Source organism: Micrasema longulum, unplaced genomic scaffold (genome assembly GCF_059751315.1).
Source record: "Micrasema longulum isolate JH-2025_06_02 unplaced genomic scaffold, ASM5975131v1 h1tg000418l, whole genome shotgun sequence".
Lineage (NCBI taxonomy): Eukaryota > Metazoa > Arthropoda > Insecta > Trichoptera > Brachycentridae > Micrasema > Micrasema longulum.
Genome location: NW_028277618.1, coordinates 243,737 through 261,404, shown reverse-complemented (window position 1 = coordinate 261,404; position 17,668 = coordinate 243,737). Strand labels below are relative to the sequence as shown.

The window sequence follows — 17,668 nt, the reverse complement described above, 5'->3', positions numbered from 1 at the left end:
TCCAAAATTCTATTTACTTCGAAAAGGTTTAAAACACTTGTATATATTTTTAAAATATTTTACGTCACTCTCACATAGGTGTAAAAATAGAAATAAAACTATTATGTAAGTAATTTAGCATATTTATATTTTCTCAATGCATATTAAAATAATCGCTTACAGTATTTTGTCAATACAAGGTTTCCACTCTATGCACAAAACTCTTAAAATGCTTGAATTACCGTTTTAGTTTTTTTCATGTAAGATTATGTAGACATCCTTTTAGTATTTTCTGAGTGGAATACATGCTTTACTATATAGAACTTGATACACAACTCTTAGATAGGCGATTAAATGTGCTTTTATAGGTTTTTAGTGTAAAAGTTGGTAGGCACCCTTTTGACTTTATTCTTTTGCATTATTCTTTTGTCTGTTGCACCTGGAATGAAATGTATTTATAAATTTTACGTAGATTAAATGCAATGCTTACCTTAATTGATAGTTATCATGGTTTTGAACTTAAATAGTAACTAAGAAAATAAAATCAATTAAAATAATATACACAATACATTCTTAACCTATAAAAATATTTTTAGGTATTTGGCCGAGTCTTTTATCATTATATGTTGTTAATTTTTTAGAATTTATCTACCATATTTTTCCAATTTTATTACGAAATACATGATCAAGTGCAAATTCAAAAAACTTATCAGTTTAAAGGAAAAATATTATAAAATGTCATACTGTCAAAAAATGTTTTTACTTACGTAATTTGATGAGATCAAATAATTTTTCTCTTGAAAACAATATTATGAAGTGCATTATTTTTTTGGCATTCACTTTAGTGACATGGTGCATTTTCATTAAAACATAACAGTGTTATCTGTCAACTTCGAAAATACAAATATCCATAATTACCCAGAAGCCAGAAATCAACATATGTCACAGATTATCCGATAGTTGTACAATTCTACATTATCTCTGCAGTACGCTAGTCAGGAGTGCTATTTATAGATTTTACCTATTAAATAATCACGCAAAAACTCTATCTATCTCTGTCTTTCTCATTTTGTCAAACAAAGTATGAAGAGTACGTAAAAATTGACGAACATACAATGTAACAGGATATTTTTTTTGATTGCTTTGTCTTGAAGCGGTATATTTTATGCATTCGGCGGCAAACCGTACGATTCAACTTACCGACTACAGCCTTAACCCTTTATAGAGTAAACAAATTATTATAGAATTTGAATTTCAAATGTTATATTTTAAAATATTTATTTCCCACATAAAATGAAATCGACAAAAAAAAAAATAACAGTAATTTTTTAGATTTTCAGAAAAACTAAATTTTTCATCGGTCAATATATTGACCTATGATTGTTTAGAGTCATGTTATAGATATTCTTTACAAATTTTTATAAGAGGTTTTTGTAACTGCGCTAGCTTCACGCAGTTTGAACAATAATTTAACCAACGACCGTTCCAGACAACGTATTAAAGTAATATGACCCTTTAAGCGACTGGTTAATATATTAACCAATTTCGGCCTTTGCCCTATAAAGGGTTAAATAATTTTGTGTAGGTACTTAACCTTAAAAACACAAAAATAAAATTTTGAATTTGCGTAAAATGCATACAATGATTTTTTCCCTAAATATTGGGAAATTTTCTTTATATGGTATCACTTTTTTTAGTATGGCACCACAGAATTTCAACTGTCATTTACATTGGGGCAAAATTGTTTCACTTTTATGATAACTGTTTAAACAACCTTCTTTCCAAATTATGTTTATAACTTAAAATAATATTTCCTATTGCCAACTTTTTTTACTTTCTGCATCGTAATTTATTGATGTAAAGGCTTTATTTTTCCTAAACATGCGTCAACCGCATGTCACAATTTAGTAAAATGTCATAATTAGACACTTAAAATTTAATAAATCAATTCAATTACACTGAACCTACTTTGAATTTAGTTGGAGACAACAATTTACACATTTTTTTATTTATCTTGATTTATGCGGCTCGGCGTCTTTTGACAGATCGAATGAGTTTCGAATATTTTTTAATGTAAAACCCGGGGTTATGAAAAACGTAATAGGGGAAATATTTGAATGAGAATGTATGAAAAAAAATGGGACCTAAACGTTTCGGCGTAAAAAACGGGAAAACGTAAAATTGAAGAATGTAAAAACGAGGTTTTACTGTAATCGGAATGTAAAAATTTGTAATTTTTTTTATATGAAAATAATTGTTTTCTTTTACAGAGATATGAAGAAAGGTTTCGGCTGCAACTCGTGCACTCACCCGACGTGTGTCCACAGTGTCAACTCTCTGGGAGTGTCTTCCTGTGTCAAGTGTGAGACCGGAGTTCTGGCTCTGGATCCAAGTGCAGCACCAAAGTGGAAATTGGGTTGTAATAGGTGAGTCCCATTCACTTACACTTATTCTCTAGTGCCCCTAAGTTCACATATTAAATAATAATAATGAAATAAACTTAAATAAAACTAAATTAAAGATAATTATAAACTGAGAATCTAGTCACTGCAGTTTGGCTTCCTGGATTTCATAGTTCCGGAAGGAATATTCAAACGTGAGTAAGACATAAAGATCTTTTCTTTGTGATTCCAAATCTGTATTTGACAAAATGTCATCAAAAATGTTACATAAAAAAAATTTGGCTCGAGTCTTTTAACAAATAAAACTATTTAAAAAAAACCATTAATGGTGGGAAAACGAATTCCCACGTGGATGCGGAGTGCGAAATTGCGGGGGGCGAAGCCCTAGGGCTTCTACGATATTATTTAGCGGAGTGGACTGTATTTTAATTTTAATGAAATAAGTTAATATCCTCAATATGCGGTATGCAGTGTCAATCGGTCTCAACCCCAATGAATGAGATGGATTGGGAATGGATGCCACTAACCTGGTTTGTGCTAATTTCATTTGTGATGGAATTGCGGTGGTCCGACTGGTCAATTTCGAGCGGCACCAACACTAGGACAGGCCCTCAATCTGGAGCTGAACACTGGTGGTTGGTGGTAACTTCCTCATTATGTAAATATTTTGGTTTATTTTTATCACAATAATTCGATTCGACTTAAATTAATAGTAGTTTTAAAACATCCATATTATTTTTCCCTCAGATGTGACGTGATAATCCAGCTTTTTGAGGACGCCACCAAGGTGGTGGTGGAGGAAGCTGCTTGCGAATGCGGAGCGCAGCTGCTGGCCGTGGAGTACCGCCAGGACCGCACAAAACTGCCCCGCGGGCTAGCCGAGATGACGGGCTGCGTGTTCTGCGAACCCGCCTTCGCCCCCCTGGTCAGTAACACCATTTGACTAACCATAATAATGTTTTATTGTAACTTTATTTACAGAAAAACAAATAAATAACATTTATTTTAAATCATTTCCACCATTTGTATTTTTAACCTAATATAAATATAAATTTTAATAAAGCGCGCCCAGCGACTGCGGTGAGCCAAGAAACTAGCTGATTATTCCAGCTTATTTTTTCATACATATAAGTATACTATATTTTGAATGTCTTAACCCCAGTGTGGGTTTTTTCTCCTATATTAAACTTTCAGATTACACAAATTATTTTAAGATTCTTGATTTGGAAAACAGTATTTCAAACATTGTTTCTTAAGGACTATTTTTCTTTGAGATGGTACTTTTGACATAAGACCATAATTACTTTCATACGTCATATTGCAGGACATATAGCGCTCCACGCGGCCGTTTTTAGCACTATTAATTACTAGAACAATGCGGCCAGTTGACATTTCAATTGAATACCTAATATCGACTGTTAGTGCTATTTTTAAAATTTATTTTTAATGAATTATTTATTAAAGTAATGGATAATATATATATAATAAAATATATCACGAAGTTACATAGTTTGAGTTGATTTTATGGATGAGAGTTGTTGTATCACACAGAACCACAGAAAAATATCAATTTATAGTATGTGTTACTTACATTATATTATGCACCTCCTATGTAGGTACAAATATATGATATTTTTTTATAGCTTACCTGTAAATAAAATCATCATTCGTCACTGGCAGCTATTGTGACAACTGAGTATCTTGTATGTTTCTATCAGGTCACCCCTTTCTCGCCGTTCTTGCAGCGTTGTGAGACCGAGAGTCTCCAGTTTTTTTATTTTCCAGTTAGCTACAGATTACAGCAATACAACGGGCCGTTAGATCCAGATAGATGAGAATTTCGAGTTTGTTAAACTAAAAACCAAACCATAAATTTTAAACGCTTCTGTTCTATGCAATAGAGCTAAAGGGCTTTTTTTTTTTTTTTTTATTTTTTTTTTATACGCCTCCACTCGTTTGCGAGTGATTTTGGTGCTAAAGGGCTTCTCTAGTGAATTATTAATTCGAAGGTTAAAACATATTTATTTATTAGTTTAAACATTAATTTTTTTAGTGACTATAAATATATAGATTCTACACTTGATGATTACTTAAGCTACAAACCTTTTTGATAATAAATTACTCACATATGCTGTAAGCACATCGTAGTAGGGCTGTCATAGGTGCTCACAGATATATGTGAGCGCCGTGGTGAATGTGTTAAAAAGATTGGCTTAAATTTTATTATGTTTGTGTCTAAAAATGCATTTGTTTATTTTTTCAATTCAGGTGGAAATGCAGAGAGCGGTAGGCGCTCGTATCGGCGGAGCAGTAGGGGCCGGCAGGGGGAGGGGAGGGGCGAGGGGTCGACCCAAGCATAAACACAAACCGAAACCTCCCAAAGACAAAATGGCACAGCTCGCCGCCTACTTTGTATAGGCAGAGACACTAAACTGGTATTGGAAATAGATAATATGTACAGTTAGGTTCCTAGAGGAAAAAGGGGAGTTTCGGTCAAGAAAGTAGTTTGTTTTCATGGTGTCCTACAGATTTTTAGGAATCACACGGAGATATCATAATATACGTAAAGGGTACACTGCTAAAACGGGCTTATTTCGTTGTTTTGATTTTCGAGATATTAATGCCATTTTTTCCTCCCGTATGAGTTCAATAGAATGGAGTATTCAAAACTAACAAAATGGGGCTCCCGCATTGTAGGAAATAAATACGGGGTCACGGCTTGCAAAAAGACAGCTGAAATGCTAGAATTGCTGTGACTAGCTCGTTTTTGTCTGTACAAGAGAGGAGTTTTAAAAAAAATATTGTAGACATTTTTGTTAATTTTTTCTGTGGGTGTTATCAATCCCGCCGGGGAAAAATACAGAATTTGTCCACAATGATTTAGACACAGATTAATTCCCTTTTTCTAATAGTGAGTCGTACAACTCATTGAAAATGACCCCGAAAATTGAAATATTCGGGTAAATCACAAGAACACAAATATTATTAATTTGGACAAACTCAAAATATTGTTGATAAATTACCTGGTCCATGAAGAAGTATAGAAATTGAAAAAATAACATTTTCAGGCATTGCCTAGTATGTAGGTGAAATAATTCAATTAGATGAATCTCACCCGCATAAATAAAGGTTTCAGCTCTTTAACTTCACAAACATCAACAGGTGAAAGTATTGAAGGAATATAGATGTTCAAATGTAGGCAGAATGGTGAATGTTACACAGTGTGTAAAGTGGCCACTTAAACCAGCCATTGACAGGTCATAAGCCCTGTAGATGCCTAGACTTCTATATTACCTTTTCTTAAATGTTCTTCATCTCTGTTGTAATATGTTAATACAAACAGCTCCCCAGGGAGTTGAATCCAGTCCTAGTCTACAAAAATTTGGACAAACTCAAAATATTGTTGACAAATATTATTATTATTTTTTAAATTTAAACAAAATATATTAATATATATATTGTTGGTATAAATATATTGTTACCTAATAACCTTAAAAGTAATTTTGTGGGGACAATAATGTATTTTTTTAATGATTTTTAATTCCTTAAAAAAACTCACAGTGTATGTAAATGTTTAATGTATGCCTTACATTGTTACCTCTCGAATGACCATTAGAGTTTTCTAGGATTCCTTGGAAATATTTACTTATGATTATTGATTATTTAAAATATGCATCCCCATGAGGACACACACTGTTTTTATTGGTACATATCAAGATGGTATACTTAACTTTTCTATCTCTATCTTCTTCTTCTCTGGTCTCAATCCTGGGATCGGCTGGCAGCAATTACATTCATTCTTCTCCTCCATTCCTCCCTCTCTTGTGCGGCTCTTTTAAAGTCAACATATGATAAGCAGCGCACGTCCTCTGATAGGTCCTCCAGGTACTCTCGGCGTGGGCGTCTCCTAGAATTTGTCCCCTCGGTCATCCCCTCCATTATGACATGCAGGAGGCCTTCTTGATGTATTACATGGCCGATCCATCTCGCTCGCCTTTCGTACAAGGTCCTGAGCAGGTGCCTTCCACCTTCGATTCTTTGGAGAACCTCCTCATTTGTAATGTGGTCTCTCCAGGAAATTCCTAGTAGTCTTCTATAGAACCACATCTCAAAAGCCTCTAGTCTTCGTTTATCTCTTTCGGATAGGCACCATGTCTCGCAGCCATACATCAAGATACTCCATACACAGGTCTTGATTAGGAGTATTCTTAGTTTTAGGTCTATATTATTTGATTCTCTATCTAACAAGGTATTTTTAAGCTGGCTGTACTGACGAGAGATATGATTATCGATGAAAAATAATGGTAATATTTATTCTTTGTACTGACAACATCTTTCCGAAGTGTCGTCATTACACATTATGGCGCATGGGCATTATGTCACCTCAAACGTCAAATGATCTGACACACGTTTTCTATACCTCAAAACTCGAAGATACAGGTCGATGCTGTACCTTCGTAATCGCTCGGGAGAATCATTTATCTTCAACTATATCGTCATACAAGATATGACTTCCGTTCGTAATCACCCCCGGGTTTCATATTCATTCGTAAATATCCGAGGCGTTGTTCGTTCGGGGTGCTTCCGAATCCACTCGAAGTGACTTTGTATATAGCAGACGTGTCGTATGGAAGTACCCAACGCATTATGCATCCAATAGTAATAACCGGAAAAAATTTCATTATTTTATAAGACATTTATGGCATAGCGAAGATACTACAATGAAAATGAGAATGTTTAATGGGCAATGTTGTGGTGTTATGAAATTGAACAGTGCTAATTAATAACAAGTGCTCGAGTGGTTCGGAAACATCTCGAACGGGAGACGTATTTCCGAGTGATGCTGGAGCATCCCCAATGGATAATGCGTCGCCTATTTATTTTAGTTACGGTTAAACTCAGTTTAAAGGTAACCAAGCTTTGCTATTATGATTGCAGTTTTACTGAGACAAAAAATCATACAATTTTTAGATTTTTTATAATGTACATTATGTATTTACATGAACATACCCATTATGTATGTATAAGAAAATAAAATGTCAGTGCATAAATAAAAGTTGTGGTAGTTTTTCTGACTCCGGATTAGAGGCCTGAACCTCGCTCTTCTTAATAATGAGTAACTGAGAATGTCTCCAATATCCAATATATTTGGTAATTCATAATAATACAAATATTTATTTTTATTGAAAAGATAACCGGGCAATTTAATTTTGATTTAAGGAAAAATACTGAAATTTGTTTTTAAATACTCATTTTTCTTATTAATTATCGGATCATGTTTCAATAGAAAAAATAAAAGTTAACCTTTTGAATTTTAATTTGCTAGAGTTATCTCTATCAAATGTATTTGGAATTACGAAATATATGACGTAATTGAATCTCATCAGTAAGTTTCTGTTAAATTTTATTTAGCAATGAAATAATGTAATTAATATATTAAATAAATACAAAGTTATTTTGTCTGCTTTTTTCTGGACATGTCTTCATTTAACAGGTTCGTTGCTAACTCCGCCGATTTGCGGAATTGGAGTTAGGAAGATTTTTTCAATCCATATGCCAGCTCCATCTATTGGTGGAGTTCTCATTATGTTTTTCCACATATATTATTATTACAGATAACTTATATAGTGCCATTTTTGTAATATAATACCTCAAGGGCGCTTTACATAGTTATATATATATATATATATGTATTTTTGCTTCATTTTGCATTTTTTATTATTTTATCTCCGAGTCAATATGATGATAAAACATGTTCGAATTTGAGATTGTCAAATTTAGTTTCGAGGCAATAATTTACCCCTTTCTTTTACTCTCCATTTTGAGTAAATGGGGCATTAAAATAAATAAATAAAACCCCGGGGTTATGAAAATTTTAATTGGGGGGAATATTTTTATGAAAATGTATGGAAAACAATGAGACCTGAAGGTTTCAGTGTAAAAAGTGGAAAAATGTAAAATTGAGAAATGTAAAAACAAGGTTTTACTGTACCTACATATTAGTTTATTCATATTTTAGTTCGGTAAACCCTGTAAATGTGTTATTAAAATCATATCATACTCGTGTTACTATAACCCATTCTGTGAAACTTAAAATGTCAAATAACTTGTAAAATAGTCACTTAAATAGGGTATTTTCACAAGTCAGAAATAACGTTATAAATATGATATGTATTTAGAGCGGATTTTTACGATTCTAATAATGGAAATATCAATGTATTCAAGGCAAGTTCTCATTCATAATTTTCAGTTTTTAAAATGCGCATCTAATAATTATTGTGTGCAAGTTTGGCGCCAAAACTTCATGTGTGCCGTTTGTCCAACAGGGCGTGAAATGTCTCGTTTTCGGGTAATTCAAAATATGCATATTTTAAACCTCTGTAGAAAATTTATCCGACATCGCACAAAAAAAAAAAATAGTAATTTTTTGCTTATTTTTAAATAAAAATAATAAAAAAGCGTGAAAAGACCCTATTACTGCATTTACATATTTATTTATAATACTATGAATTAATTGACCACGTCTTGTAAATTTGATTATTAAAAATGTGGAAACATATTTTTATCTTTTATTTCTCTTATGCAGTTTTTTCATCTATTTGTGTGTTTTCGTTTTATGTTCCAGATTATCCATACATAAATATGTCTTTCTCGTGTTTGAAACAAATTATGAGTTTTTGCAGTATAAAGCAGCCAGAAATTAAATTTGGAATAAGAATTTGTCTAAATTTGTTGAGGTGAGGTTTACTTTTAACCTAATGAAACTAAGCCGAATTCGAGTGAGGATTATCACTAGAGCCCGCCCAGGGCACTGCAGAATTAACACTTATTAACCTTTTTGAAACTTTCAGATGTAGGTTCTGTAGTGCAGATGATGAAACACGTAGACACATTTTATGTGAACGTGATGCTTTATATTACATAAGAAGCCGCATCTTCGGGGAACCATTAGTCAAAACAGGATTTGAGAGCACTCGCTCCCTACTAGTTAGTTAATAGTTCGATACTTTAAAGACCTGGGCTTAGAGGAGATTAAGCCATAGATATGAAAACACTCGCTCTCCTCTCAATAGCCCGGCTCTTCAAACACCTGGGCCGCGATTATGAACGGCTATCTTCATCCGTATATACTGAGACGGTATAAACTAATATCGATATTTATGTACGAAAGTGTGTATATTTGTATGAAAATTCAAAGCATCTTCGTCGGTAATTGAACATGTTTAGAAAAAAAAATTGTAAACATATTCTATTTTTCATACAGAAAACTTTATTTTACTTTGTAGATAAAATTAAAGATAAATTTTAACTTCCCATCAAAATACGTACCCTGGAGTTGGAGGGGGACAATTAATTCGCGCAGATAGATCTACACAGATCACAGTCACCTCAAAAGCTTATTTAGCTCTGACTCCCATCTACGAAAATAACAATAAAAATAGGGTGAGATAGATATGAATAAAATAAAAACAGGTTTCAGAATCAAATGCGTTTATAATTGTCCTTTATCGCGTTCATGTTTACATAACATTCCATTTATGAGACAACATAATATTCATATCTTTACAATACACAGTTTTGGTCATTGAATAGATATATTTTTAATAGCAGCATTTTAAAACTTCAAGTTTTTGTGCTATTCACACAATCATTTCAGTGAAAAGATTTTTTTTTTACATAAATATGAACAATTTACATTTACAGAATATAATGTTGGATTCGTAAGTAAATATGTAACTCAATAATTAGTAATGTTATATGGTTTTTATCAATTAAAATAAATAACTAAGCGGAGAAAGTTTAATGAGATTATTATTCAATTTTAGCTAAATTTTTAGATTCCTTTTAACAGTGAATTCAGATTCAAAAAATACTTACATACAAATGTGTACTATTGAACTTTTAATGTTAACCCTTTCAGACCTTTAATGATAAATAATTAAAAATAGGGAGGTATTAAATATACCAGTTATTAAAAAATAAATTCTTCACATTATAATTCCGGTATGCACGGGAGTAACTATATCTTTAAATTACTTTTTATTAAAATGAACACCCAGTCTGAAAAGGTAAAGTTGAGTAAAATAGTTATTTGCACAACAAAGGATTTTCTAGTTATACCTAGTTGAAGTATCTAAAACTTTAGCCAAAATAGATAGATGTGTAGATCTTCTTAGAAAATATTGAGTATATATTTTCCATAAAAAATGGGAGAGTAGAAGAATGAATTTATTTGATAAATATTTTGATATTGTCTGTTAAACTCTTAGTAAATTTAAAGCACTTTTGAACGCCACAAAAGAAACAGTATTCAGATAATGTCATGCGCCAAAATTGTTTGAATTTCCTACATATAAATAAATGTATTCTAGAATTTCCTTTATTTGAGTTGTATAAAGAACGAACATTAATTTAAAACTATTCTAGCTATGTATCCTATTTAATGTGTTACAATATATAACATTACTGTCATGTCCCATTATAAAAGTTTACAAGACAAAGTCCGTCCTTATCATTATAATACTTTATATGGTGGGTATATACAAATGTCCTCTTTTGAAGAGTTTGGTATAAATTTGTATGAAAAAATCTAAAAACTTGACTGCTCAACTATTTTACATCTAATCAGCTAGATTATAACAATAGCTTAATTAAATAAGGTGATATAACTAATAGAATCAGAATTATCTTGATAAATATTTATGATAGAAAAACTAGACCTTTTAATTACAGTTGCTCGATAAATTAATTTCATTGCCCGAGTGCAAAAATTATATTGCTACAGAACCAAGATTGCCTGAATGCCAAGATCATACTGTGAGTTTCAAGTTTTTTTTTTAGAAAAAAATAAATATCTACGTTCTTATGATTTACTCAAATATTTCAATTTCGAGACCATTTTCTTTTTGTCGTAAATAACCGCCGTGTGAGAAAATGGGATATGAGCTGCGGTAGAGCGGGATTCCAACCTCAGACCTCCTGATCCGGAGTCCACGACATTACCCACGGGACCACAACCCATGTGAAATCCAGATTGCTCAAGTTTTAAAGGCAAAGTTCATATTTTACAGGTTCGAGATTGCGAGATCATATCAGATTCATGATTCATGTATTATGACCGATTCAAAATTGCCCAAGCGCCAAGATCAGTTTCTTAAGTAATTCAGTCGATGACGAACAGCAAACAACAATTGTAATTTGAATTATTGTGCATTCTATGTTTAATTTTCAAGATCATACCGTGGAAGATCACATCTGTCATTAGATGTTTATAAATTTTAGGGTTTACAGAAGAAATTCTTTTAAAAAATGCATCGAAGCATTTTGGGCTCCTAACTGACAACAAAATTAAGTAACTGTTATTACAAAGTTTTATTAATTTTATCATAAATATAATATTTCTGAGGCAGTTTGGATTATGTTGAGCTGAAGTGATTAGTTTTTTGTATATTGGTAAGAAAATCAAATTCTAGCGAGTGTTACTAGTAAACATATCACAGGAGATGCAGAAGGAAATTTTCAGTAAAAGTTCAATATCTATGTTTTACGACTCTTCAAACGTCCCGGCTGTGCAACATAAGAGATCGGACCGAATAGTATGTGTAGAAGAACTGTTCCGGATAGTGCGAGACGGGGAAACATTTGCCAATAAAAGGGATGACCCGGCACGGCTCACGGAGAATTTCAACTTTTATGGTTCAGAAGCAAAGATATGTATGTAAAACCAATCTGAAGAAATCAAAAAAAGTTATTACTTTGTAAGTTTGTAAAAGAGCGCAGGAAAAATAATAATTTGCTCGCTAGATAAATTATAAGATAGAAAAATACATATGTATTTAATTGATGTTGTAATCATCTGGTATAAATTTTGGTTCTGATACACAGTGTAAATTTTTATAATATTTTTATTTGGTGGAAATTAGTTGCGGTAATCTAAGTCGATTTTTCTGCTTATTTTATTTAAAATGTGTAGGAGAATCGGTTCTTATATTGGAGAGGTTAAATCATCGTTATAAAGAAATATTTTATTTGAGAATTTTGGATACTAATTTTAATCATATTAAACTATTTTTATGGCAATGTGCACCCTTACAGAGTTTTGTTCTACATCTCCTTGCAATATTGTTATAAAGTTACGTATTTTTTTCAAAATTAAGTTGAAATGTTTTTGCAAAAGGCTCGTCCAAACGTAAGTATGGAATAAAGTAAGATAAAGTTTAATTTTAGTATTTAGTCTATTTCTATTTGCTGTTTATATTTGTACTTGCAGAGTACCTAAATAATCATCTCAACATCAGTAAGAGGGAGTCTCCGAACACACCATTTCATATCAAATAGCTGACAAAACCATTTGATGGTTCAAAGATAAAATTAATTAAAATTATGAAATTAAAAATCAGTTTATATTCACACAAAAGCTGGCATCATTTGTAAAGCCTTTTAGCAGCGTCGCGTCACTTACTGAAAAAGGATGGGAATATTCATGTTTGTAAATTAATACGAGTATATTATTCTCCACTCCCTTGTAAGCAAGTGCCTGGTTCTTTATACCAACTGAACCCATAGTAGTTGTCTTTTAGGCTGTTCCTCTCCCCGGTGGAGGTAGGAAAACATCGTAGCAATTCTCACTTTGTTGGCAGCTGCCCTGAACAAGGACTGGGTGCTGCAATGGAACCAGTCACGCAAGTTCTTTAGCCAAGAGATGCGCCTTCTACCTGCACTGCGTCTTCCTTCAATCCTTCCTTGTAGAATGACTTGTAAAATGTTATATTTTTTGCCTCTCATCACATGCCCTAAGTACTCGTCCATACATACGTCATCGTTTCAGACTCTGTGCACCCAGGAGATCTTTAATATCCTCCAGTAGCACCACATTTCAAAGGCTTCGATCTTTTTTGAAGTGTTTTGGGTGAGTGTCCACGTTTCGACGCGGTAAAAAAGTACCGAGAAAACGTAACATCGTACATTCGGAGGTCTAAATTAAAGTCTCTACTGCAAAAAAGGTCACGCATCCCAAAAAAGCAGTCTCGCGCCATCTCTATTCTGACTTTGATCTCTTGTAAGTGATCCCATTTATTATTCAGCCTGCCGATAAATATGGTAAATAACTGATCTCGTAAATAAAACAAACAAATAAGGGATTCATTGCTTTTTTCCATTTTGTGACTTGTGTGAAATTCTGTGTCGAATTTCAGAAAATATTCAGAAAGAAAAAAGTATTTTCTAAGAAAATATTATAGGTAAAGGTCATACGGGGATTTGAAATTTTGATAAATTAAGTAAGAAACATAAATTACTGTGGAATTTTGCGGAAATTTAAAAATGTAAATTAAATTCTGAAAATTATATTTTAAAATACTCATTACGTCGACTCCCTTTTTTCAAACTTGCACTTTAAATGGATCACGCCGATTTCTTAGTATTAGAATTTAGGACTGAGCTGATGCCCAATGATTTTAAAGTATGTATTAACGTTAATGTATATACAACAAAGCACCTCATGGCAAATATCTACTGTTTATACAGCAGTATAAAACGGTAAATTATAATATTCACAAAGGTATTCGTATTTTTACATTTAATATTTAACAAACCAACATCGTAATATTGTCACCAAAAAATTCTAATGCTTTTAGGACAAAATTCAAACTAGTCCAGACAGAAAAACATAATAAAGTTTATAGAAAAACCTTTTTTGCTTTGCTCAAGTAATTAATTTTGTTAAAATAAACGTTATTGCCTCATATAAAAGTTGAACATTGTTGCAAAGGTTGATTTTATGAAATTAAAATTTGACTCTTAAAAAAATATTGTTACAAAATATTTATCTAAATCTGTCATCAAATTATGTACGTTAAGTGAGGTTCCTTAGAAGGGACAGTCTATATGGGAATACTACATTGAACAATTTTTATATAAACCTGTATTTGAATTTTTTTGGTGACAATTATAATAATTGTAAACCACCGTTTGCAATAATTGTGCAATAGGAAAATATCACTTTTTTTTTTTACAATTTTTTAAGTAATATCTATATAAGTCTATGAAATACTGTCCATTAAAAAAAATATTTTTTGCTAATTATTAGTAGCATAAAAACTATTTTTGAATTTGTTATTTTATACTATTATAAGTGTATATTCTGCTGAATTGCAAATAAATAGACATGTTATTTTCCTATTAGACTCTGTCGAATTTAGAAAAATGGAACACAATACGTATTACAAACTCGCATGAGAGAAATTTTGTGTTATTTGTTTTTTTTTGACAATTTGAAGTTTGGAAATGTAGTCAAGCAGGGCAATGACCTTAGTTACTTAGATTTACTGTTATTTTGCACTTGTAAAGTTTAGTGTCTACGTATTATCTACAATCTTCTTGTAATAAATATAATAAAATACATCAAAATGAGAAGTAAACCTTTTACAATATATCGATCGTTCAGTTCATTAGTCAGACAAAACCAAAAAAATAAATTTAAGTTAAGTATGCAATTTTATGTGAAATTTTCCTCTCTATCTGGTGCGCTCTCCAGATGACTGCCAAAAGTCATCAAAAAATAAATAATGGCAAAAAACTTTCACAGAATTAAATGGTAATATTGCTCGGGTCACTTCAAAAATATTCCAAATGTCCTATTAACACTAACATATTACAACAGAGATGAAGAACATTTTAGAGAAAGTAATATAGAAGTCTAGGCATCTACAGGGCTTATGAATTGTCATTGGGTGGCTTACACACTGTGTAACATTCACCATTCTGCCCATATTTTCCCTGTAGATGCCTAGACTTCTATATTACCTTCTCTAAAATGTTCTTTATCTCTGTTGTAATATGTAAATATTAACAGCTCCCCAGGGAGTTGAATCCAGTCCTTGTCTACAAAAATTTGGACTTTAAAGGCCGAAAAGGTAGATCAACTTGATTATTTTATGTCAATGCTTCAAGATGCTCCAAATTACATACACACATGTATAAAAAGTAAGATAAGCTGTCGTTTTATTTACGTACGCACATACTCTTGCGTAGCTCTCATGAGAAACATGAGAGCTTGTGCGTAAGATGATTTGTTTAGGCAACGAGTTGATAATTTATATCTTAGGATTTTTATAATATGGATTGTTTGTTTGTTCGTCCTTCTGCGGATGGGAATATCAACAAATACGTATTTATTTTTTACGTTGTGTTATAAATATATTTGACTTCTACTCTTATCTCTTACTAGATTATCATTAGCGGTGAATGTGTATTCAAAATTTAATGAAAAATAACTGGTATTTTAGGAGACAGAGTGATTTTTATAAAAGTAATAATTACTGTGATGAAGTAATAAGAGAACGGACACAGTAAACTCTGGTAACAACTGCCATCAAGCAGAGGCGATAAGGTTGGCTAAGCCATGTACTGCGGATGCCTCGTGAGAGCCTTAACCACGCTTGCCTATTTTACAAGGCATCAGGTTCTTGACGACCTGGACCTCCACTGCTGACTATTAATCGGCAGTTTATGTCAGAACTTCGGGACGAGAACATGACTAGGGAGGACACAAAGTAGTTGGCAGCCGATAGAGATGCATGGAGGCTCTTTGTGGTTACCGAATGCTCCAACTAGGGAGCGGACATGGAATGATGATGATGATAAGAAATTATTGATTTTTTTTCTGATTTTTGCTCGTTGCATTGTAGCAAAGCCCTCATTAAATGTGTTAATAAAGCAATAGGCAATGTACACAATCACTAAACATCAATTATATATATTTTTTATTATGATCGTGAAAATATTTCTTTTCTCATCATTCCTGAATATGTAATTTGGAGATATCATACTAATGAACCGGACAATGAATACATGTAGTAATTTTAGCATACACATTGTTTTAATGTATTGTTTATATGTGTATGTAGTTTACAATAATGCAATCAGTGGTTCACATAAAATTCAAAACAACCAGACAAAGTTTAAAATATCATCAGCCTTTAGATCACGCACAACGTAAATAATTTACAAAGTAAACAAATGCTACACATACTCGTAAGTAAACAAATGACATACGTAAGTATTTTGGAAATACAATTGTGCTAGCTTATACAGTAAAAAATTCTATGCACTTATAATAATAAATAGTCACTTAAGCTCAATATCCAATTAGTAATTTTACTCTCAGCTTAAGTGATGCAAATTTACTAAATTAATCTCACTGATATTAACTTTACATACCTCCCCGTATTCATAATATTCTTAAATATCTTTTTTTGGGTTTCTTAAAGATTTCTTTTAAAAATCAACACGGTGCACTGTATACATTTTTAGTAAGTTCACGTTGACGAGTTCGAAACAGTTATGCGAGTATCACACTGAAATAAAAAACTGTTTAATTCTGCTTTAAACATTAGAAAGAAATCAATAAAAACATGGTTTTTGTAGATTTGTGGATATTGGAAAGCGAACCAAAAATAAATTGTTTTGCAAGATTTTCTTCCTTCAAACATAAGAGCATACTTGTTACTTTTTAAAATAGTATTTTCAATTTTCTTTGTTGTTATTTTGTTTCAACTTGAAAGTCCTGAAAATAAGCAATGCCTCTTAATTTAATTGGAGGTACAAACTCACTCAAAATGTCGATGTTTGTGCTTGCAAAATATTATTGTTTGACAGATTGATTTTTTCAAAAGAAATATAAAATAAATTATTCTACTTAACAAAAGCTATAGCAGGTTGAGTAAAGTTTTACAATAAAATTTGCTCAAATAAAATGTATGATTTCAAGTTTCGCCTATTACATTAATTTAGATTTAATTAAGATCTTTGTGAATAAATAAACTTAATATAATGATATAACTGTTTATGTATTGATATAAAATCCTAGTAAATTTGATTACGAGTTAACATTATCAATTTTCAAGTTGAGCCTGAGGAAACATTTTAACTACTTAAAGCTCTTTAGTCGAGGGATAATACTTCCCTTAAGAATTATGCCGACAAAAAATCTACTTTGAAATGTAAAGTTAGTTCATGACTCATTTTTCCTAAATGTTTAATTCGTTATAGGAAATAATAGTTCATATTTTATACAAACATTCTTAAATATAACATATTTCTCAAGTAAGCTTAAGTTAATCGGACCAAGGTTAAATCACATCGAATTTTGGAATACAATAGTAAAGATATTTTCCTTCAATGACGTAGTTTTATTACCAGCGAATGAAGTATATCTTTTCTACAGTGACACCAACCAACACACTGTAAAATCTTGTTAACTATGAAGAATGCAATATTTACATGAA

The 17,668-nt window shown here is 31.8% G+C and overlaps 1 protein-coding gene and 1 long non-coding RNA gene across 3 annotated transcripts in view; one reads left to right on the top strand and one right to left on the bottom strand.

The window, feature by feature from the left end:
• Top3beta (DNA topoisomerase 3-beta) overlaps positions 1–17,668 on the top strand; it is a 57,532-nt gene that overhangs the window by 32,767 nt on the left and 7,097 nt on the right. The window contains exons 11-14 of one of the 2 annotated variants that reach the window (XM_088226273.1): positions 2,250–2,405; positions 3,129–3,306; positions 4,650–4,816; positions 9,007–9,067. In XM_088226273.1, the coding sequence (XP_088082399.1) occupies positions 2,250–2,405; positions 3,129–3,306; positions 4,650–4,799 (484 nt within the window). In that variant the 3' untranslated portion in view covers positions 4,800–4,816; positions 9,007–9,067. Of the gene's footprint in view, positions 1–2,249; positions 2,406–3,128; positions 3,307–4,649; positions 4,817–9,006; positions 9,068–17,668 lie in introns of those variants that run through there. The other variant, XM_088226272.1, reaches the window with a different exon arrangement.
• LOC148281702 (uncharacterized) lies at positions 384–945 on the bottom strand. Its single transcript, XR_015822299.1, has 2 exons — positions 747–945; positions 384–418 (listed from the first exon to the last, which is right to left on the bottom strand). It is a non-coding gene; the product is annotated as an uncharacterized LOC148281702 (long non-coding RNA).